General features: G+C 41.1%; 1 protein-coding gene across 1 annotated transcript in view; it reads right to left on the minus strand.

The window, feature by feature from the left end:
* Window positions 1–24,696, minus strand: part of TENM2 (teneurin transmembrane protein 2) — a 785,744-nt gene that overhangs the window by 218,079 nt on the left and 542,969 nt on the right. The window contains exon 7 of the mRNA XM_075209829.1: window positions 17,043–17,251. Within this exon, the coding sequence (XP_075065930.1) occupies window positions 17,043–17,251 (209 nt within the window). The remainder of the gene's footprint in view (window positions 1–17,042; window positions 17,252–24,696) is intronic.

The following is a 24,696-nucleotide window of genomic DNA, read 5'->3' on the forward strand; positions in this document are numbered from 1 at the left end:
TTGAATACAAATACATAGTGTATGAAATAATGTCAATATAGTAGTTGCATCCCATATTTACAAAATAAATTATTGACCATGCACCTGGCTCATTGATTTAATATTATGACTTTAACAGTATTATTACTAAATAAATAAATGAATATGAAAAAGACACAAGAATCATTACAACAAAGTTGTTGAGGCTACTCGGGCAGAAGCCAGGGATCATTAAATGCTGCACTATGAAAGGGAGGTCACATTATATACCAGGAACCACTTAGCTGGCCATTTATTCGGCAATTTTGACAAATTCTAACTAAATTCCAGCCAAATCACTGTGTGTGACCTTCCACCAACAATTACAAAGAATGATGAAAATCCATTAGGTTAAGAGGCTTTTTCTTGCCTGTGACAGCTGTAAACAACCAACCTGCATGGACAAGTCAAGGGATAAGCTGCCATGTCTTAGGTGCGCTTTACTAATGGCAACAATCATCTATTGTGCTCAGCAAATAGGTCTTGTTTACATGCGTTCATTAAATAGACACCTCCCATTCATCTCACATGAATCATTCTGAGAGTGCTCCTGAACGAAAGCATAACAGTCACTGAAGGCAAAACTCGCTGAGGAATGAAAATGATCTTTTACCTGCAACTTATTTTACCCCTTCAACAACCAGGTAAGAAAGGATCTGCAGGCTGCAAACAGCTAGTAAAAATCCACCCTAGAACAATGCGTCTACAGCCTAATTAAAGGGACTGTCCACTCATTTGATTTTTATCTTTTATTTAAAATAATTATTAAATATTTCCAAATTAAAACAAGATTGTGTGGAGTTGCTGTTAGTATTTTTTTTTTTTTACTATGAATAAAAACAGAATTTAAACTCATCAGCTTCTCTGCAGCACTAAGGGGTAACTGGTACCAGAGAGCTGAAATACTGGGACAACAAATTGAGTATATTAACATTGTTTCATACAGAGGTACATTTTACACCACAATCCTCACACATCAGTTTTGCCTGTGTCTTACAACACTACTCTGTACTGTTGGGGAACCCTCTTCTTCATGGCTAATCTGTGGCTTCCTACTTATTCCCTCCTCACATCATGACACTAATACTGACATACAGCCCTGTCCTCACCAACATAATCATACTCTGCTCCTGCTGCTGTCACCATTCTGATCATCTGATTGGCCACAGGTTGTAACAGAGCCGTAACTAGAAATTTTAGTGCCTGGGGCAAGGAGGAAAATTGATGCCCCCCTAGCCCTCAACTGTAACCCAATACATATTCATGTCTCTGTGCCCCACATCAGCTTTGCGTCTTGGGCGGATGTCCCGTTTGCACAGCCCTAGCTATCTCCCTGGGTTTTATATCCCCTCCCACTACAAAACTTATGTCATCCTGAACAAGCAGCAGATCAGGGCTGAATACAGTAAAACACCACAAAATATTGGACATTTAATCTACAATATTTATATAACTAGGTTGTGCGGTTTAAAAGGGATTATTCTCACTAAAAAGTGTCAGAATACATTTTGGACCTCGTTTAGAGTCGGACGCAAAGTTCATTTTAGGCGCATCCAACAAAAAAACACTACCACGCATGAGCAGAAAGCAGCAAATCCGCCTGCATCGTGGACACTTGCGCCTAAAACAGACGTTGCGTCCGACTCTAAATGAGGTCCTTATGTATAAATGTCCTGGGTTTGTTTTTCTACAGTTTTTGTTACACATTTTACTTATTGTTTTTTTACCCCCAATAGGGAGACATTTTATTTTACGTTTTAAAATGTTTAAAAAGTTTTTTTCAGATGCAAAAATATAACCTTAGATGTCAGTCATACCTAACATAATGTGAGATCATCTTAACACAAGCTGTAACATAAACAGCTAGTGTCTGGAGATCCTCTAAAGATCGTACTATGAGGCACATTTATCAATGTTCGCATAAAGTGAAAAATATTCAATCCTTATCGCATTGATAAGGATTGAACTATTTCTCAAATTTATGAAGAACCCAACACAGAAACAGCAGTTCCGATAAACTGCTGTTCTGTGATAAAAAAAACATACTTACCCCGCCTCTTCGTACTACGCTGTCTCCGGATCTCCTCTTGTCCTCTTTGTTTTCCTTCATACTACAATTGTGCATGTGCAGTTCGAAGAACTGGACATGCACACAAACATCTCCGCTCTCTCTCTCTGCAACTATAGTTGCAGCGAGAGAGCGTTGAGTAACAGGGAGGGATCATGTGATCCCTCCCCTCATGCGCTGTCCAGCTCTGCTCTTCGGAGCAGAGCTGACAACACTGACATTTTTCAATTACGATAATGTACGCCAGCTTCAGCATGACAAGTTTCCGAACAAAAAATATTTTTCAGAACTTGTTAGATTGCGAGAGGGAACAGTCACCATACTGTAGAATGGTGACTGCTCCCAAAAACGAAGCAGAATGCAAAGCAGCAGATATCTACGATATCTGCTGCGATGCACCAATTATAAATATGCGGGACACTACAAGTGGCGTGGATTTTACGGTAAGTGTCCGAAATTGTAACATCTCTAGTTGTTAAATATGCCCCTATATAACATCGTAGAGGTTTCTAGAGGAGGAAGAAGAAGAGATTGGTCATGTTTGCATCTATATAGAACATTGTTCACATGTGACCTACACAGGAAACAGAGACCATCAGTGACAGACTGGTTCCTGTCCCATGGACACCTACCAAGGTTATTGCCTGAGTATGTATTGCCTGTTTCAAATACACATAGAACTGCAAGAAGCTCATTTCTGTCCTCTTGTTCAAATTTAACAACATACAAATTGTCTTATCATATATAACTCATAGTTGCTGGACTGGAGCCTTAGAATATAGACAACAAACAATGTGTGTCGAGGGGTAATATCATACTAAGAAAAAACAAAGTGTTTCTTTTTCAGCTTCATACATCCAATGAAGATAAAAAAAACTTTGCTGAGACGACAAAAGACTTTGGTGAAATATATAGCAGGAGAACTGCAGCAGTATAAATAGCAATAGGTGCAGAAGGGTACATGCAAACTAATACATGAAAAGATAATACCACCCAAAATTATGCCTTTAATAGTCCGAGTAGTAACGCCTTTTTACTACTCACCGAGGCTTTGATAGAAACACTACAGGTTTGAAAAAAGCCAAATCTGTATAGGCTTTGCGGGTCCTGCTGAATTGGGGAAGCAGAGGTAAGTGACATTTATTTACTCAACTCATCTAATTTTCAAAAAAAAACTTTTGGGTGGAATTATCCTTAAGGCACAACATATTCTTTTTTTTACTTAAAGCGAACAACCCCTTATTAATCAAACAGGCACTGTCTGTATTTCAAAGGGAGCAAGGAGTTCCCCTTATTAGCCGAAATCAAGAGTTGGCTCTTGTTTTATCTCTCGTCGCCGGAGGTGGATTAAATCTTTACCTAGCACTTCAATAAAACTATATGGATAGGCATAGAGCTCTATGAACAGATCTGTGTGAGCAGCAATGCACTCTGATGCAGCAGGGAAAAGCTCAGCATTCAGGCTTCAGGTAACAAGCAGGACTTTGGACTATCACATATATTTAAGCTTTATAAAAATGTTTGTATAGCAATTAAAGTCTGACATTGGCTGTCTTGTGCAATTACTGTTTCGCTAAGCCCTTGTCAAGAAGATTACATAAAAAATAATTAGTAGTTAAAATAATGTATGCAAAGCATGTTGATCATTCTCAGCATGTAAAACGCAGTGGCCCACAAAATCGGGACAGTCGAGCACTAGTGATTAGACTAGAATACAAACTTTTTAGGGGCCTGTAAAAAAGCTCTATATGGTGGTAATACGTTCTAGAGTATGATACGTCCCAGTAGGAACATACACATATTTCATTTAAAGAACAACACTGCACAGGTGTAACGTGAAAGAATAAAGTATTTTTGATGAAGGCTCTTCTATTACAGATATATTTTACACATAAATGTTTAGTTTCATTTTTCTTTTGTGAATGTGCCTCATTGAAGAGAGAAAATGAACATTAAAGAACATTAAATGACCAACATCTAATTTGAAATAAACTGCGTTTCTGCATCATTTTAAAGCTGATGTAATTAGCCATTAAGGAAATAATTTTACTGGCAGCCTTGAAGTACTGTAAACAGGATAAGTAAGGAGCATCTGATAAATTTCAATCTAACATGTATCCATCTAATCAGATCATCTGAATGGTTTAATAAGAAATATTTGTTTATAAAGAACAGTTTTGTCACTTGTACATACAAAGCAAGTTCATATTTTTTAATTTACTTCTTAAATGTCTATGTAAGGACTAACATGCTATTTTTAAAGGCACAGCACCAGTGTTGCTGTTAATCTATGTTGAGTAGAGTAGAAAACATACTGGAAAGAGGAAACATATCTGATATTAACACGGAGCACATTCCCATTCCTTATTTATTCACCAGAGCCAAGAATAAGTAATATTTAGAGTGGCAAGAAATTTGGTAAGAAGTTGCGATACAATGGTCATTGTACAATTGTGTGCATTAGCGGGCAGCATGGTTGGCTAAGTGGTTAGCACTTCTGACTCACAGCACTGGGGTCATGAGTTCAATTCCTGACCATGGTCTTTTTTGTGTGGAGTTTGTATGTTCTCCCTGTGCTTGCGTGGGTTTCATCCGGGTGCTCGCTTTCCTCCCACACTCCAAAAACATACAAGTAGGTTAATTGACTGCTATCAAATTGACCCTAGTGTGTCTGTCTGTGTGTGTGTGTGTGTGTGTGTGTGTGTGTGTGTTAGGAAATTTAGACTGTAAGCTCCAATGGGGCAGGGACTGATGTGAATGAGTTCTCTGTACAGCACTACGGAATTAGTGGCGCTATATAAATAAATGGTGATGATGATGAACAGCCATATTTTAATGTACAAGTTGTATATAGGCCGGTGTTGTTGAAAAGAAATATAAATCACATATATAGATATATATATAAAATTTAGTATCTTACTATTTGAGCCCTCTTTGTAGATCTATGGCCTTAAGTAGTCCAGCGGAAGGAAACAAGTCTGGCAATTTGTGCCATTAATTTAAATGGAGCACATAGGAGGTGTAACCTTTCACTCCATTGCAAACCACATTAAACCACAGTTCGATTGCTGTTTATGAAATCAATATATGACTAAAAATATTAAATAAGAACTTTTAGTTTTATGGGCGCTTTATTCACGTTAAATTGCTTTTAATATATGGAAAAGAAAATATATGAGAGTTTAATTTTTGTAGAGTAAATGATCAATATGTATATGTATATATATATATATATATATATATATATATATATATATACACATAAGCAGTATATCAGTCTATGTGTAAAAACCCAAAGAGTTAAAAAAAATATCTATATATTACAGTTTGAAATAATTTTTTTTGCAGCGGGTCGACACGGGAGACAGAAGCAATAAAGGCTGACATTTCTTGCTGGCTGCATGCTGTTCTGCTCAGCTGGGTTTGGCAGCTCTCACTGCCTCCCCAACGCGCGCTGTCGATTTTACCTCAGATGGCAGGGCAGGCACAGCAGTTGGTCTGATCGAAGAGTAACTGCAAACTGAAGCAAAAAATTCTTGCTGTAGCCCTTTTTGAGTGCACCTCTTGACTTATGGAGAGATCCTATGGGTAACCGAAGCAGAATAACACAGTCAAGCTGCTACCTTAGTCTATGGAGTTGATACTTATCACTGGCTTAAAAGAAAACCATCCCCAGCCCATCCACACTACTTATCTACTTGTGTCATGTGAGTACACTTCACCCATGCTATTCTATTTACATAGTCTGATACCATCAGTGTAAATAAGCACAAATATTACCTTTCAACTACTGAACACATCACGCCAACATTTTAACTGCAAACATTTCTTTCTGTTGTTTATTTGATTATTTTTTTTTACTATAATCTGGTTTGGCAAATATTTAGGCTTTACAGAGTCAAATTCTTTTTTAACATTGCAGAGTCAAACAATACAGGAACCAAGTACAGACAATGACATGTTCTTACATGTTGGATCCTCTCGCTCTTTGTTGTACAATAGGGTATTTTGATAGCGTTATTATATCTCCGATAACTAAGTTGATGTTCCCTTTAAGGTATGCAGTAGAGAACTATATTTACAGTAGTAAGACAGTGTGCGCCAGATTATCTTATGGACACTGAGTTGTATTGACTTTACAGTATTGTTACTTAGCTACAGAGATATTGTGGTACTGACTGCAGTGGACAGTTGGGCTGTAATTCCATTGTAGGGGTGACACCTAGCATTGGGGTAGGAGAGCAGCCTCTGGTAAGAAGGGATTGCAGTAATGTTACTGTGTGGTTGGGAGGGAGAACATTTTTCACTCCTGTCACTTAGGTTGCAGTGTAATTGAGGAGGCTATTGGTTCCGGTGAAGGCAGTCTCCAGTTCATAGTTTCTATTACTTTTAGCAAGCTTCTAGACATTGGGGACGTTTTGAATTCTCCATTCTTCTTGCACCATGGAGGCTCTAGTCACTCCCAAGATATGTCCTAGGAGGTAGTGGTTATTACTTACTGGGGGTAATGGACACAGGAACCTGGATGACTGGACCAGGGCCTGGATCTCTAGCACTGGTAGTAAAGATTTAAGGTAGATAAAAGGGGAACTAGCCTTTGAGCCCTAGATGAAGAGAGACCATTGCTGCATGAAGCACAACTCAGTGTAATGAGTAATGAATGAGTCAGGGCACAGAGATGCCTTAAGCAATATGTTAGAGATAAGAACGGGCTACTGGGTGCACAAATCTAACATTATGACAGTGTGAGGGCACACAGCTGGTATTATGTGTGACATCAAACAGCTGGTATTGTGTATGAGGTCCCACGGCTTGTATTATGTGTGAGGGCACACTGCTGGTATAAGTTGTGAGGTCACACAGCTGGTATTGTGTACGAGGTCCCATGGCTGGTATTATGTGTGAGGGCACACGGCTGGTATTGTGTGTGAGGGTACACGGCTGGTATTATGTGTGACGTCACATGGCTGGTATAAGGCATGAGGGCACACGGCTGGTATTGTGTGTGAGGTCACACGGCTGGTATTATGTGTGAGGGCACACTGCTGGTGTAAGTTGTGAGGTCACACAGCTGGTATTGTGTACGAGGTCCCATAGCTGGTATTATGTGTGAGAGCACACGGCTGGTATTGTGTGTGAGGATACACGGCTGGTATTATGTGTGACGTCACATGGCTGGTATAAGGCATGAGGGCACACGGCTGGTATTGTGTGTGAGGTCACACGGCTGGTATTATGTGTAAAGGCACACGGCTGTTATAATGTGTGGGGGCACATGCCTGGTATAAGGCATGGGGGCACACAGCTGGTATAATGTGCAATGGCACACAGCTGTAATAATCAATGTGTGAGGGCATCGCACTGGCATATCAGTGTGTGTAAGCCCAGAGCCAGCTGCTGAGAGCACAGAGCTGAAATAAGGAATAACGTACAGAGCACAGAGCTGGCAGCTTTGGACACAGATCTTATAAAAGTAATGTGGGTGCACAGAGATAATCAATGTGTGAAAGCACAAAACTTTCATAGTGGCAGAGTACTGGTATAAGCAAGGTGTATTACGTAGTGGATGGAACAATAATTGTAAACCATAAGCATAGGCTCTTTAAAAAAATATATAACTTCCACCAAATAATATAGCCCTAATTTGGATGTGTTCCTCTGACCAACTCCCCTACCTCTGCGGTCCAAGTTCAGTCATTACATGCACAGGGTGCATCTGAATATACAGCTTGTAAACTTTTCTTCCTTTAAATCTGAATGTACTCATCACAAATCCAGTGTTTGACCCATTAACTGCTGCTTCACAATGATGAACTATATTTACTGTACAGGTACTATAGTGATGTGGCGTGGCAGTATTAGTACACGTGCCTGTGTCTCTGCATGGTAGGTGTGCCAGCAAAAAATTAGATTAATACCTGATTACATGGGTGGATCTCTAAAAATACGTAGGTCAAGATTAAAATAATCTGTGGAATATCAGTTAAACTTGTAATAAGGTGCCTGTAGCATAAGTCTTGTGTGAAAAGTAATACATCTGGCCTTGATTTACACATATTTCTTTAATTAAATGTTGATTATGAGATTTAACATTTGTCTATTGTAGTGACATGTAATAGTAATTTAGAAATAACTAGAAATAATAGCAAATAAAAATATGACAGTTCTTGTCATATCCTTAATAATGGCAATATCATACTTGCCTACACTCCCGAAATTTCCGGGAGGCTCCCAAATTTCGGGGAGTCCTCCTGGACCCCCGGAAGAGTAGGCGAAACCTCCCGGATCCTAAAAAATGACGAAATTCACTGCATTGAATATCAGGAGTGGAGCTTAATCGTGTCATTAGGCCCCGCCCCCACTGTTCAATGTCTTGATTTCGGCATTTTATAATGAGGGCAGACCTATGGTGATGCAAAGACATCACCACACCCCCTGTCCTCTAGGATCTCCCGGAGGACAGAGTCACAAAGTTGACAAGTATGGGCAGTACAAGTAGTTAAAATCTTAATATGCTAATTATTTACCACTATAAACGTTGTAGCTTAGTGGGACTTTAATGAATACCTGTGAAGCACATTTTGATATTTGTTGCTTGGAACGTTGATGTCACGGTCGTCTGAATTTCTTGATCCGATTCGGGACCCTTGGGACTAGCTGGAGCAGGAGTGAAACAGAACTTAGCAGCCTGGATGAACTTCTTGCTCATGTTCGTGCTGATTGTAGAATATAGCAGGGGAATTAGCAGTCTGGAAATGTAGACAGGAACACTGCACTTGTAATGCAGTCAGGAACACTGCACTTGTAAAGCAGTCAGGAACACTGCACTTGTAATGCAGTCAGGAACACTGCACTTGTAATGCAGTCAGGAACACTGCACTTGTAATGCAGTCAGGAACACTGCACTTGTAATGCAGTCAGGAACACTGCACTTAGGAGTGCAGACAGGATTACTGCACTTGTAATGCGGTCAGGAACACTGCACTTGTAATGCGGTCAGGAACACTGCACTTAGGAGTGCAGACAGGATTACTGCACTTGTAATGCAGTCAGGAACACTGGAGCCAAGAACTATCCTCTGGAGAGAAGTGTGTTGTTCTGGCAATGAACAGATCACAGCAGCAGGTTTAAATAGGATGTCCCAAACAACTATTGGCTGATCAGTTCATGTGATCACAGCTTCTGAATCTGGTTGGTTTGGAATGATCACCTGACTGCATCCAAGATGGCCGCGCCCATGCTGCAGGACAGACAGTATGTGTTTGTTTACAAATGAAGGTGTGGAGAACGGGAATGCTGCAGATGACCAGAAGGGACCCAGGTAGCCGTGATATGACAGCGGCGGATGAGGTAAGTGCGGCTAAGATCCCGATTTGTGACAGTACCCCCTCCCTTACGAGTGACCACCGGACACTTAGATTGGGGCTTAGTTGGAAACTTGCGGTGAAATTTTTTGATGAGAGATGGAGCGTGAACATCAGAAGCTTTGATCCAGGCCCTCTCTTCTGGACCATAGCCTTTCCAGTCGACTAGATATTGTAAGGTTTTATGTCGAAACCGAGAGTCCAAGATCTCTTTAATTTCATATTCGTCACCATGTTCAGTCTGCACTTCAGGAGAAACCAGTTTGGGTGTATAAAACCGATTTAGCACCAGTGGTTTCAAGAGAGAGATATGGAAGGTGTTGGGTACCCTGAGGTAAGATGGTAGATGTAATTTGTAGGACACTGGATTGATGACTCGGGAGATGTTAAACGGTCCAATAAAGCGAGGAGCGAATTTCATAGATGGAACTCTGAGGCGTAGATTGCGAGTAGACAGCCAGACTCTGTCTCCGGGTTTCAAGCTTGGAATGGCTCGTCGCTTTTTGTCGGCCTGAATTTTGTAGCGTTGGGACGCTTTAAGTAGAGATTCCCGTACCTGGCGCCAGTGGCCTGAAAAATTCTTTAGGAAAACTTCAGAGGCAGGTACTGAGGCTGTAGGAAGTGGAGTAAACAAGGGTACCCTGGGGTGTAGGCCATAGACCGTATGAAATGGAGTGGAAGCAGAGGATTCGTGATAATGATTATTATGAGCAAATTCTGCCCAAGGAAGCAGATCTACCCAGTCGTCTTGAGAAGAGGATATGTACAAACGGAGAAATGTTTCTAGGTCTTGATTAACTCTTTCCGTTTGCCCGTTGGATTGGGGATGATAGGCCGAAGAGAAGTTTAGTTTGATCTGTAGTGCTTGGCACAAGGATCTCCAGAATTTCGCCACAAACTGAACTCCTCTATCTGAGACGATTTCTTCAGGACACCCATGCAAACGGAAGATCTCCTTTATAAATTGCTGAGCCAGGATAGGTGCTGATGGGAGTCCACGGAGAGGAACAAAATGCGCCATTTTAGAGAATCGGTCAACGATGACCCAGATGGTATTGAAATTATTAGAATTGGGCAAATCGGAAACAAAGTCCATAGAAATATGGGTCCAGGGTTTGGTGGGAATAGGCAGAGGCAAAAGTTGACCAGCTGAAGATTGTCTTGAACTTTTATGTTGGGCACAGCTGCCACATGCGGAAACAAATTGCTGAACATCCTGATGAAGCGTAGGCCACCAGTAGCTTCTCAATATGAAAGATTGAGTTTTGCGGATGCCAGCATGACCGGCAAATCTGGAACAATGTGCCCATTGGAGCAATTTTTTCCGCAGATTCTCAGGAACAAAAGTTTTCCCCTGGGGAGGTGTATTGTCGGGTCTACTGACTGCGATGCTGAGTGGGCTGATAATAGGCCGTGGATCCACAATGATGGAATCTTCTTCTTTTACCATAGAACGTGACAGAGCATCGGCCTTGCGATTTTTGGAACCGGGACGGAAGGTGACATGGATATCAAATCGAGAAAAGAATAGTGCCCATCGGGCCTGACGTGGATTCATGCACTGTGCAGTTTTAAGGTAGAGCAGATTCTTGTGATCCGTGTATATTGTGACAGGATAACGAGCTCCCTCAAGTAAATGTCTCCACTCTTCAAGCGCCAATTTGATGGCAAGCAGCTCTTTGTCCCCTATGGCATAATTTCGTTCAGCTGGTAAAAATTTTCGGGAGAAGAACCCGCAGGGATGCCATTGCTCATCAGCTGGTTTTTGGGAGAGAACTGCCCCTACTCCGACAGATGAGGCATCAACTTCCAAGTAGAATGGACAGGTTAAATCTGGTTGCCTCAGTATGGGAGCAGAAATAAATGCTTGTTTCAGAAGTTGAAAAGCAGATTGGGCTTCTTCAGACCACTTGGCAGGATTAGCTCCTTTTTTGGTGAGGGCGGTGAGTGGTGCTACTACAGTAGAGTAGCCACGAATAAATTTTCGATAGTAGTTAGCAAATCCCAGAAATCGCTGTACTGCCTTTAGTGTAGATGGTTGAGGCCAGTTAAGAATAGCTTGCACCTTCTCTGGGTCCATACGGAGACCGGTGCCCGAGATGATATACCCCAAGAATGGAATGGATTCAACTTCGAAGGTGCATTTTTCAAGCTTGCAATACAGTTTATTCCTTCTGAGACGGCTGAGGACCTCTTTAACATGTCTGCGATGGGACTGGATATCAGAGGAGAAAACGAGGATATCGTCCAAATATACCACAATAGTATGGTACAGTAAGTCCCGAAAGATTTCGTTTATGAAATTCTGAAAAACCGCTGGGGCATTGCTCAGACCGAATGGCATGACAAGATACTCGTAGTGCCCATCCCTGGTGTTAAAGGCGGTTTTCCATTCATCGCCACGCCTGATACGGATCAAATTGTAGGCCCCGCGGAGATCCAACTTCGTAAATATTTGCGCACCTTTGACTCTGTCAAATAACTCTGTGATGAGGGGCAGAGGATACCGGTTCTTGATGGTAATGTCGTTGAGACCTCGGTAATCGATGCAGGGACGTAATCCACCATCTTTTTTTTTTACAAAAAAGAACCCGGCTCCTGCCGGTGAAGAGGATGGGCGAATAAAGCCCCTTTCCAAATTCCCTTTTACATATTCAGACATAGATTTTGTCTCAGGGATAGAAAGAGGGTAGACTCTGCCACGCGGTGGGGTTTTACCCGGAACAAGATCAATGGGACAGTCCCAATCCCGATGAGGTGGTAGAGTTTCAGCGGCCTGCTTACTGAAAACGTCTGTAAACTCTTGGTAGGCAGAAGGAACTGGCAAAACTTCCTTATCAGAGGTGGAGCAATGTGGAAGAACACGTTGTAAACAGGACCCGAAACAAGTTGGAGCCCACGCCAGGATTTGTGGAGTCGACCAGTCAATATGGGGGTTATGCGTTTGAAGCCATGGAAACCCGAGAACCACAGGGCTAGTGGCTTCTGGGATGACCAAAAAGATAAGAGACTCGGAATGCAGAACTCCTATTTGGAGCGTCACTGGAGAAGTCTGATGCGTAATGGTACCCCCTGGAATACGGCTACCGTCAACCGCAGAGAGAAAGATGGTCACTGGAATTTTCTCTAGTGGAATGGCTAGTTCAGCAGCTAATCTGGCAGACATGAAATTCCCAGCTGCTCCAGAATCCAGCAGGGCTGAAATGTATTGGGAGCCTTGAGCGTGTTTCAGAGTGACTGGGATAATACAGTCCTTGCCTTGTGGGGAGCGAAGAGCCACACATAGGCTCACTTCCTCATTGTCAGCTAGGAGGTTGTGTTTACCCGGCTTACGAGGACAATGATGTAACAGATGTCCGGAACTGGCACAGTATAAGCAAAGTTTCTCTCTAACTCGCCGTTCTCGCTCGGTGGGTAAAAGACGTGCTTTGCCTAATTGCATGGGTCCTTCAGGGAAAGGAGACGGTACACGGACCCGTTGAATAGGGTGGAACTTGGGGTGTTTCAGCCTCCTCTTTTCTAGAGTTCTTTCTCTGAACCGAAGATCAACCCGATTGCAGGTGGTAATCAATTGGTCTAGCGTTGTAGGTAAGTCCCGAGACGCTAATACATCCTTAATGTGGTCAGACAGGCCCTGCCAGAAAACCGCAACAAGAGCATCATTATTCCAAGATAGTTCAGAGGAAAGTGTTTGAAATTGAACGGCATATTGGCCAACAGACTGCTGCCCTTGCCGAAGGCGCAGAATATCTAAAGCGGCTGACGTTGTTCTTCCAGGCTCGTCGAATATTCTGCGGAAGGTAGACAGGAAGCTATCAATGTCAAATAAAATTGGGTCAGATTTTTCCCAGAGCGGTGATGCCCATGCCAGAGCTTGCCCTGATAGTAGCGAAACAATATAAGCAGTTTTGGTACGTGCAGTGGGGAAATTTCCGGGTTGTAATTCAAAGTGTATACTACACTGGTTGAGAAACCCGCGGCAATTCTTCGGATCGCCATTGTATTTAGCTGGCGTGGGAAGGTGGAGTCTGGATGAAGTAAGTAGTGAAGCAGGTATTACTGGCTCAGGCGGAGTATGGGATGGTTGACTGCGGAATAACTGCAAGGTATCCATACGTGTAGAAACATCCTGCAGCAATCTCAAAATTTGCCCCTGGTTAGTTTCTTGTCTCTCAATGCGTTCAGCTAATATTTGGACAGAGTCCTCCCTCGGGGTATGTTCCCCTAGCGGATCCATTAGGCCAGAACAAACTGTCACGGTCGTCTGAATTTCTTGATCCGATTCGGGACCCTTGGGACTAGCTGGAGCAGGAGTGAAACAGAACTTAGCAGCCTGGATGAACTTCTTGCTCATGTTCGTGCTGATTGTAGAATATAGCAGGGGAATTAGCAGTCTGGAAATGTAGACAGGAACACTGCACTTGTAATGCAGTCAGGAACACTGCACTTGTAATGCAGTCAGGAACACTGCACTTGTAATGCAGTCAGGAACACTGCACTTGTAATGCAGTCAGGAACACTGCACTTGTAATGCAGTCAGGAACACTGCACTTAGGAGTGCAGACAGGATTACTGCACTTGTAATGCGGTCAGGAACACTGCACTTAGGAGTGCAGACAGGATTACTGCACTTGTAATGCAGTCAGGAACACTGGAGCCAAGAACTATCCTCTGGAGAGAAGTGTGTTGTTCTGGCAATGAACAGATCACAGCAGCAGGTTTAAATAGGATGTCCCAAACAACTATTGGCTGATCAGTTCATGTGATCACAGCTTCTGAATCTGGTTGGTTTGGAATGATCACCTGACTGCATCCAAGATGGCCGCGCCCATGCTGCAGGACAGACAGTATGTGTTTGTTTACAAATGAAGGTGTGGAGAACGGGAATGCTGCAGATGACCAGAAGGGACCCAGGTAGCCGTGATATGACAGCGGCGGATGAGGTAAGTGCGGCTAAGATCCCGATTTGTGACAGTTGATTTGATGCACACCACATGTTTACATCAACTGTCTCATGCAATAAATGAATTAAGTTCTGCTAATTTTAACATAAGTTACCCATTAACTTGAGAGAAATTAAGGTGGACACAAAAAAAACTAAAAATTGTAAATGAGCAAGGCTGGGTGGGGAATGTACAAAAAAAATGGATTGTTAGATGAGAATAGAATGCAAGGCATGGGGAAAGCCACTGTGCTTCAACTGATAACATCTCAGGATGGCGTTAGCACACAATAGAAAAAATGCTTTATTATTAAAATAAACCACTTTTTTCTACTTTTCTTTTTTAAAAAGTTTAGTTTTTTTTATTTCATAGCGTTACTTTTGTTGTAATGGCGTAGCGCTCAGCTGCAGTTTTTTTTTTTTTTTTTAAATAAATTGTCTGATCGAAGATTTTCTATCGCCACAGAAAATCTTTATCTTGGAAAACTGTTAATAAATAGACCTCTTAGACCAGGCCTGACCAACCTGTGGCTCTACAGGTGTTGTGAAACTACAAGCCCCAGCATGCTTTGCCAGTAAATAGCCAGCCAATAGCTGGCAGGGCATGCTGGGACTTGTAGTTTCACAACTACCCTTAATACGGTCATTTCAACTGTGAATTTTTACTCGCGGCTCCCTGAGCTGCGAGATGAAATGTAGGCTAAAATTACCGTATTAACGGTAATACTGTTTACGCCGTGCTACTCGTGGCCGAATTGAATCGGCACCTAAGAGTTGGGGAAGAGTTGATACATAAGAATTGTTACATAATATGATCATATAGTCTTAATTAGATTTTCTTGCACAAATTAAAATATTGAGATGAGTAATACAGACAAATAAAGGCTCTAAGAAGGAAACGTGCTATTATATTACTTAAAAACATTTAGATTTGTATGGCTGGCCTTCTGTAAGGCATCTATTCACATCACTGTCCTGCAGCTTAGGCCTTTACATTGTGTTGTAGATATTAGGACATTACTAGAGTAGCTTAGCTGAGAAAGCATCGCCTGGGGGACTTTGCAAGGAGTTGGTAGCCTACTGGCTCAGCTGGTGAAGCATCTGGCTTGTAGCAAAATATCTTTTATCCCAGCATCAGTGTCAGTCATTTAAACGCGAAGTGCAAAAATAGTCAGTTGATATGGACTGAAATAATAGCACATCCCAGATGAAAAAGATTAGCTCAGACAGCAACAGAGGTGAGAAGGTCCTCCTGAGAGATCTGAAGGTGTTTCCTATTGATATGAAAAGACACAGTGCAGTCCTTTGTGTAAGTGCTTTAGTGATCAGCAAATTAGATGTAATTACAGTACACAGAGGCAACATGATGCCATTCTTGTCACTTCATCCTGCTGCGATGGATCTCCCTGGTATTGCTATATATTGTAGTGAGTATTACAAAAGCTAAAATCTGCCCTTCAAGCCTTCATTGTGGAGCGCAACATTCAACCACAACAAAAAGCTGTCCTTATATAAATATGACATGTGTGTTTAGGATAATACTACTAAATGTACTCAAGTAAATTACATTGTTATAAAGATTTTCATGACAACCACACATTGATTAGTTTAAATGTATTAACAGAAATAAGAAAAGTATTGCATAGCATAGAAGGCAGGGCTTGTCTTACGTAACACAAGTGTTATCCAGTTTTTTACAGAAATGTTTTCTATATTGCACAACACATTTTATCCATGATCCAAAGATCAGTTTCTTCTCACTATTTTTGAGATTGTGATCTTTAGGTAGGATTTGCAGATAAGACTAATAATTACAGACAGACATTTTTAACACCATGAAAAATGAATTTATAAAATGGTATTAACAACGTTCAAGTTTCGCCAATAAACAACAAAACAGGACGACAATTGTAAAATAGTAGATCTTAGTTAACATCACCTTTTATAAAGGTGACCCCGATCCACAATTTAGCAAATAACAATAAAAACAGCACATAACAATATCCCATAAGAACCGTAATAACAGCTATGAATAAGCTTAGAATATGAAATGAATATAATATTGCAATGAAGGTTCCTCTATTACATAACCGTGTGTGAGCCACAAAAGCCAGCAAGCCAGGTATTTGGAACAAATTCCTGTCTGTGTCAGCTCCAAATGCCCTTCTCCTCTCCCCACCTCACTCCGTCTGCCATATGTTATCTAGATACCACGGTTTCCCTACTACTGTCTGCTTTGTTGAAGTGTAAGAAGTGTAATATATATGCCTGTATTGTCTGGCAGGGTCATGTGACAGTGTAATGTGTATGCCTGTATTGTCTGCCATGGTCATGTGACAGTGTAATATATATGTCTGTATTGTCTGGCAGGGTCATGTGACAGTGTAATGTGTATGCCTGTATTGTCTGGCAGGGTCATGTGACAGTGTAATGTGTATGCCTGTATTGTCTGGCATGGTCATGTGACAGTGTCTGATGTGGTTTGCGGGACAGTTTAATGTATGTGTCTGCATAGTCTACATTGTGGTATGACGATGGAGGTGTAATATGTGTGTCTAAATTGTGTATTGTGTGATAGAATGACAAAGTAATGTGTGCAATCATTGTTTCCATTTGTCTCTGAATTATATTGCGTACTCATATTTCATACCTGAGCATGAGATGGAGGAAGGCCCCTCCGTATGTAAACACCAAACAGGGCATCTTTCCCTAAGGAGATATTAAATTTTAGGAACTGCGGCTGGATGATGTGGATGTGTGATCTCCAAAACACCCCTGCTGGTACTTCCTGGGTGATCCGACGGCCAATTTCCACTTCCCCGTTGTCTATGCTGCTGTTTCTTGTAGTGGCCCAAGGTCCTAGAAAACAATAATTAGTGTATGTTTATTTGATTTCTGCATTTGTAGTATATGATAAAAGGAACAGTACAATCTGCATTACAGAGAGCATCATACATTATTTCTAGGAAGGAAGTCCTTAAGGATTTTTTGAAATGCATTACCTTGACTTTCATCTTGACTTATTACCTCTGAAGAGGAATATTGAATAGTTCTATTCCCATTAAATTATAGCTGAATTAGATGTACACTCATCAAAAACAACCATTTCTAAACACATCAAAGTTCCCAAGCAGCTAAACATATACAACATTGTAGCAATATGTATAAAAATAAAACTCCTATTAGAATAAAAACAAAGTGTGCAAGGGGCAATATTTTCAATTATCTTGTATAGTCATGTTTTGATAAAATGATTTATATTATTCATACTTTTTAAACATAAGTTTTTGTATCACTGAAACTTACTGTTGATTGTCAGGTCAGGAAGGAGAGGAAAAGTAAGTGAACAACAGTTTAAATCTAAACTCAGCTCTGTCTAAAAATAAGAAAATACAGGGCCTGATCCATGAAGAGACGCATAATGAGTGCAATGTGCATTTGTTTAAAAATGCATGTAAGTCGGGCGTATTTACGCCCAAATTCAACATGTAGTGGATGTGAAGATACATGTGCTGATAAGTACAGGTGTAGGTCTGCTCTACTCTACTAGACAAGAAACTGCAGTATACGTTCAATATATGTGGAATATAAATTCACAAAAAAACACCTAAACAATTTTAAAAAAATATTCAATTAATGTCACATGTTAAGAAAATAGTCATTAATGACAAAAATTTGAAACATAAAAAGTTGTTTTTATATTTAATTTTTTCCATAACATACATCTATTAGAATGTTCTTAATGTTTACTGTACATAACATATGTTTTTACAGTTGTTCCAGATTGCAAACACATGTCCTAGCATACATACACAGCAGTCCTCACTAGTTATCAGCACTTAGACTAACCCTGTAGCTGGAGCAAGAGATACGGCTGAGAAAGAAGTACTTTAGAGATGCCCAGAGCTTGAGTCAGACGCTGCTGCCTGCGCTTGAGATTGGCACGCCCTTACTGTACCCTAACTACAGGCAAATGCCCCTTCCCCGCTTCGCTCCCTCCCTGAAATTGTAGGCTGTAGTAAATGTACTTTGCGCTCGAAGATTAATTGAATGTTGCTGCGTTCTGTGGTATGCGCAGAGTAATTATGTGGATTATACGCACAATATCGCAGTTTACATCCCTTAATGAATCAGGCCCACAGAGTTTACAGAACATGATTAATCAGAGCATGCCCAGCAATAACAATTATTTTTATTTTTCTCCTATGAGTTAATTCATTCAAAATGCAAAATTGATTCATTATATCAGTATATGTTGACTGCCTTTACCATATACCTTATTTATCAAAGGTCACACTGACAGTTATCAATGTAGAAAAAGATTTTGGGAAAAGACGGTCAGTAAATGGTACATCTCTGGGTGCATCGAAATGTGAAAAAGCCTTATTAATAGACAATGTCAAAACCAGGCATGTTGAGGTTAGCTAAAACTGAAACTTATATGGCAACGCTGCATTAATAAAAGAATCATCACTGTTTAAAGGGATAAATAAATAAAAAATTATGATATTACAGAGTCAAAGTGTTGCCCTTTGCAATGTTTAACAAGCAATCACAAAAGTTTGGAAATGTTCCTGTGCCTCTGATTGGTTAATCACCCAACCAGTACAGAAAGTAACTCCTGGACAAACTCACTAAGTGCTGGGTGGTGCTAATGAACTGGTTTTTTTTTTTGGTTTTTTTTACACTTTTTAGGGGAAGGGTCTTCATCAACGGATTTTCTTTGGACTAGAAAGACTTCAGCAGTTGTGAAAGCATAGTCTGCTTGCAGCTTCCTGAGCTGCGAGCAGAAAGCCAGCGTTAGAACTACCATAATAACGATAATAGTTTTAGTGCGCCGGTACTTCAGGGGGAATTGAATTCCCCCCTTAGAGTTATAAAAAAAACAACAAAAGCAAACATGTGTAGCATTATTCCACATACACCTATTTACTGGACACTGGAGCATTTGTAAACTAGTCTTTAATGCTTTTATATCTTCCAAATAAATCTGAAAATAAAAATACATTTAATTGTAGGTTGGACTTCTTCACTCATCTGTGAGGTGCTTGATGACAGCAGGAGTATTCCTAATAGAGAAGAGCAGGGACAGGACTACTGTCGCAGAGGATTCAGTGGCTAGGGGGCGAATATGTGCGGGGCCCCATAGTCACCATGCTTTCTGCAACGGCAGTAGTTCTGCCAACTGCCTGCAGCCAATATCATGTCAGAGTAAGCGCTTGACGTGATATCCACTGCATACTTAGAAGAGTTGAGTGAAGGCCACGGGAGTACAGACTGCCCTGCTGACCAGATTCCCCCCCCCCCATCAGAATTTGCTATGGGGCCTGGTGATGTAGTGTTGAGATGAGTGACATTTGCAAACTCTTCTATACAAATATCGCCTTGTTCCCCACTTGACCACAAAACTTCCAACATTTGAGGTTGGCCCCTAAATGTGAGGCCAATCAGTGGCTGCCTACGTGGAAGGATGGAGGAGGGTTTCAGCATGTAGTTCACCTGTCTGCAGCCCTTTGTTGCATGTACGTTCTATGACCTGCCCCCCTCCCACAGAACAGGCAAATGTGCCTGACTGCCTCAACGCTACCACTACTAAAATATAGCACAATATATTAGTATGATTAGTATAAAACACAGGATAATTTCTATACATTGAAATCAGCACTGACTGCAGAGCATGCAAAAACCAGGGACAAACAGGAGAGACTAAAAAAAGGCAAACGTGGAAACAGAGGGTCCTGCTCCTGGCAGAGCTCTTACAATCTTGGCTCTTATTATTTTTAAGTTTACAATTTGTTTCAGTGAACAAATGTAATAAATGGCGACAGGCAACTCAGTAAACCACACAGCGCTCTTTTCATCCCTCTCCAATTTGAAAAGGATATGAAATATATTAACAAGGATGAGTGAATGTGGAAATATGAACGTCGCTGTGAATCAGATTTTCACAGACCTGTTTGTCCTATTTTATAGCTTCATACACTAATACATTTTATATATTTTTTTCTATTAAAAACTCATCTTAAAATAAAATCTGTGCAGGCATGAGATGTTTGATAAGAGGAATGGACTGAACGTGAAAGTTCATTTCACAGTGCTGGAAATGTACAGTGCAAACTTCATTCAAGAGCTTACATGAACTTAGCAGTCACTGTTCTATTAAACCATGTCCAGTTAAAGGCACTTGATCAAAGGGCTATGAAATTTGCTTTAGACTGTAAGATCTTTAGAAACTAAACTGTTCTATATTCATAAATACACACTATTAGGACTCACCCGATCAAGGTAAATCACAAAGTCAAAGTAAAGGGGAAGGATTATTTTTACATAAAAATCAGTATATGTAACAGACATAGGGGTTGATGTAGAGTTGGTCGCAAATGGGCATAAATTACTCTAAAAAGAAAAGCACAGAAAAATAGTGTACTTCCATATGCAGATCAGTACACATCTCGAGAAACAGGCCACACATAGCGGAGATGGTGCCCAAGCACATAGAAAAAAAGGCATGTATACAAAAATATTCATAGAACTGGGGGACAACCTCCTTCTAAACTTCTAAAATAAGTATATATATTGATTGCGGTCCTAGACAAACATTCAGGCAAATTGTCCATTCAGATCCTCAACGCAGCCAGATGTCTAGTTGCGAAGCATTGGAAAAATCCAGACCTCCCTTTAGACTAGGGGTGTGCACCGGGCACTTTTAGTGTTTTGTGTTTTGGGTTATGGGTTCTGATTAGCTTGAGGTTTTGGGTTCTGATTTGTTTTGCCAAAACACCCGACGAAAGGTTTTGGTTCTGATTTAGGGTTTTGGGTTCTGATTTATTTTTAAAAAAGCATAAAAAGCGCTAAAATCCAGTTTTTTGTTTTTTTTACACTCCTACGCTATTATTAACCTCAATAACATTCAATAACAATCATTTCCACTAATTTTCAGTCTATTCTGAACACCTCACACCTCACAATATTGTTTTTAGTCCAAAACGTTGCACCGAGGTAGCTTTCTGGACTGCGTAGTGGAGTGGCCCGGTACCCAATTTGGTACCGGGGCCACAATACCTCCTCCAACTGGTCTCAATTCCACTGCACATATGGCTGCTCCTACATCCTCTGCAGCATATAGAGGGTGTAGTTCGAGCGCGTCACTACCTCTTGTTTTCGACGATGACAGGTCATTTTCATAAAATTTTGATTTGGCAGCAACAGTCAACGTATTATAATATATGATACGCATCTATCTGGACTGCGTAGTGGAGTGGCCCCGGTACCCAATTTGAAGCCGGGGCCACAATACCTCCTCCAACTGGTCTGAATTCCACTGCACAGATGTCTTCTCCTACCTCCTCCAACTGGTCTAAATTCCACTGCACAGATGGCTGCTCCTACATCCTCTGCAGCATATACAGGGTGTAGTTCGAGCACATCAATACATCTTGTTTTTGACGATGACAGGTCATTTTCATTAATTTTTGGATTTGGCCCCAACACTGAATGTAGTTTAATATCTGATACGTATCTATCTGGACTGCTCAGTGGAGTGGCCCCGGTACCCAATTTGGTCCCGGGGCCACAATATCTCCTCCAACTGGTCTGAATTCACTGCACAGATGGCGGACACCGGACGCATGTCTAACACCAACATAGCTGTGCCGGTGACATGGCCTGCAGGACTATCTCTGATGGAGATAGAACTAGGCCCCAAAGAGCACATAATGCCAAAAAAAGAGTTGCAAGATGGAATTGTCCTTGGGCCCTCCCACCCACCCTTATGTTGTTGAAATAGGACATGCACACTTTAACAAACCAATCATTTCAGCGACAGGGCCTACCAAACTACTGTGGCTGAAATGATTGGTTTGTTTGGGCCCCCACACAAAAAAAGCTATTCATCTCTCCCTGTACAAACTAAACTGGCTCTACTGAGGCAAGATGTCGTCCTCATCCTCATCCTCTGATTTCTGGCCCCCTTCAGTGTGTACTTCCTCATCCTCACACATTATCAATTCGTCCCCGCTGGACTCCACAAACACAGGTCCCTCTGTAGTATCTGGAGGCCAGTGCTGTACTTGATTGAGGAATTGATAATTCATTTTTATGAACATCATTTTTTCTACGCTTTGCGGAAGCAACCTCCTTCGCCGCTCACTGACCAGGTTCCCTGCTGCACTAAAAACTCTTTCCGAGTACACACTGGAGGGGGGATAACTCAGGTAAAATAGAGCCAGTTTGTACAGGGGCTTCCAAACTGCCTTTTTTTCCTGCCAGTAAGAATATGGACTGTCTGACATGTCTACTTGGATGGTATCAGCAAAGTAATCCTCCACCATTTTTTCAATTGTGACAGCATCCAATGCAGCTGCAGTAGACATGTCTGCAATGGTTTTCAGATCCTTCAATCCAGGCCAGATGTTCTCAGCATCCCCGCCAGCGGGTCTTTTAGGAAAACTGAGCTTTTTCCTCACAGCCACAGGTGTTGAAGATTGGGCATCGCTCTTGGCAGACGACGTTGATGGCATTTCATCATCTATGACATGACTAGTGGCAGCAGTTTCAGCATTAGGAGGAAGTGGGTCTTGATCTTTCCCTTCTTTATCCTCCAAATTTTTGTACTCCATTATATGCAGCACAAGAGAGCGTACCCCTAAACCACACACACTCGGCAAAGCCTTTACAAATTATCTGCGGCACAGGAGAGTACCACTGGACTGGAGTTATACAGTAGTACCTAGTATTTTTTGGTACAGCAGCAACAGTGAACATAGTTTGACTTTTAAATAGCAGTACCTAGTATTTTTAAACTAATTTTTTTATTATTTTTTTCAATTATTTTTGGATAATTTTTTTTATATTTTTTTTAAATTATTTTTTTATAAGTTTTTTATAATTTTTTTTATTTTTTTGTAGAACTTTTGGATAATTTGGAACTAACAATGCCCTTAGCAGAACAGAGCACAGGACACAGGCAGCACCACTGGACTCAGCAGGACAGAGCACAGGACACAGCACCACTGGACTCAGCAGGACAGAGCACTGGACAAAGCACCACTGGACTCAGCAGGACAGAGCACTGGACAAAGCACCACTGGACTCAGCAGAACAGAGCACTGGACAAAGCACAAAGCTACACTAAACTGAAAAGCAGGACAGGAGCTCCCTAACTACAACCTCTCTCACGAGTGATCGCAGCCAGAATGAAGATGGCGGCCGCTAGCGCTGAATTTATGACATCCGAGTCTCGCGAGATCTGATGCGAGACTTGGATGTCATAGCCTTGGTTTGGCTTCATTTTCCGCCCGGAAGTTCCCGAACAGTGCTCAGATCCCGTCGGATCCTCACTGTTCGGGTGGGCTCGGATTTCCGAAATCCGAGCCTGCTCATCTCTACTTTAGACAGCAATTATTCAATAAAATTTGGTATTTGGCGTATATAAATAAGAAAACACACATATTTTCCCAAATTTGGGGTGATTGGTTCATTTGCAATTGCACCTATGATCCCGCCCAACCACCTGACCAACTTTAGAGTGCTTCAGCCTTCTTCCTGTGACTGATATTAAGTAGGCTACACACTGCTTACTGCCACGTGCTGACTGTCACCTGTCATGTTACCTATAGACCATGTCAGTTATTTGTATTTTATGTGACAAAAATTAACAAATAAAGTCCATAAAAAAAATAATAAAAAATGTATATTTAGTTTTTTAAATGACAAATTTAAACATCAGCTAGACAATAAAACATGTCTGGATAGTCTAATTGCACCTATCACACAGTATAAAAATGCAGTCTTCCATTAATTAATTTCAACCTTTCATATATTTTTTGTGTTATATTTTATGTTTATGACTGTAACAGTACTTTTTAGAATTGAGACTATAGTTGGGTGGTACGGTAATGGTTTTTCTGAGGGACCCTGTAAAATCCATAGCCTCTACTGCAGTATATATATGTTTAGCAGTATTGGTTATAACAAGGAATTATGTCCTAAATAGTACACTGTACACAAATCCCAACTACTAATGTAAACATACTATGGAACCCTTGTATGCTTGGTCTTCAAAGCATGACCTCTTAATCAAATATTAACTTACTAGCAGGGTCACCCAGTGTTGCGCGGGTCCGATTTGTCATGTGTAGCAGTTTTTATATATTAGGAAAGTATTTGGTAAATAGACTAAAAATGCTATTTAGAAAATAAGAATTGTTTTGACGCGTTGTCCTCAAGTACCCCTAACAGTGCAGGTTTTCCATATCACTTTGCTGCAGCACAGGTGTATTCATTACTGACTGACACATTTTGAA

This window comes from Mixophyes fleayi, chromosome 4 (genome assembly GCF_038048845.1).
Source record: "Mixophyes fleayi isolate aMixFle1 chromosome 4, aMixFle1.hap1, whole genome shotgun sequence".
Classification (NCBI taxonomy): domain Eukaryota; kingdom Metazoa; phylum Chordata; class Amphibia; order Anura; family Limnodynastidae; genus Mixophyes; species Mixophyes fleayi.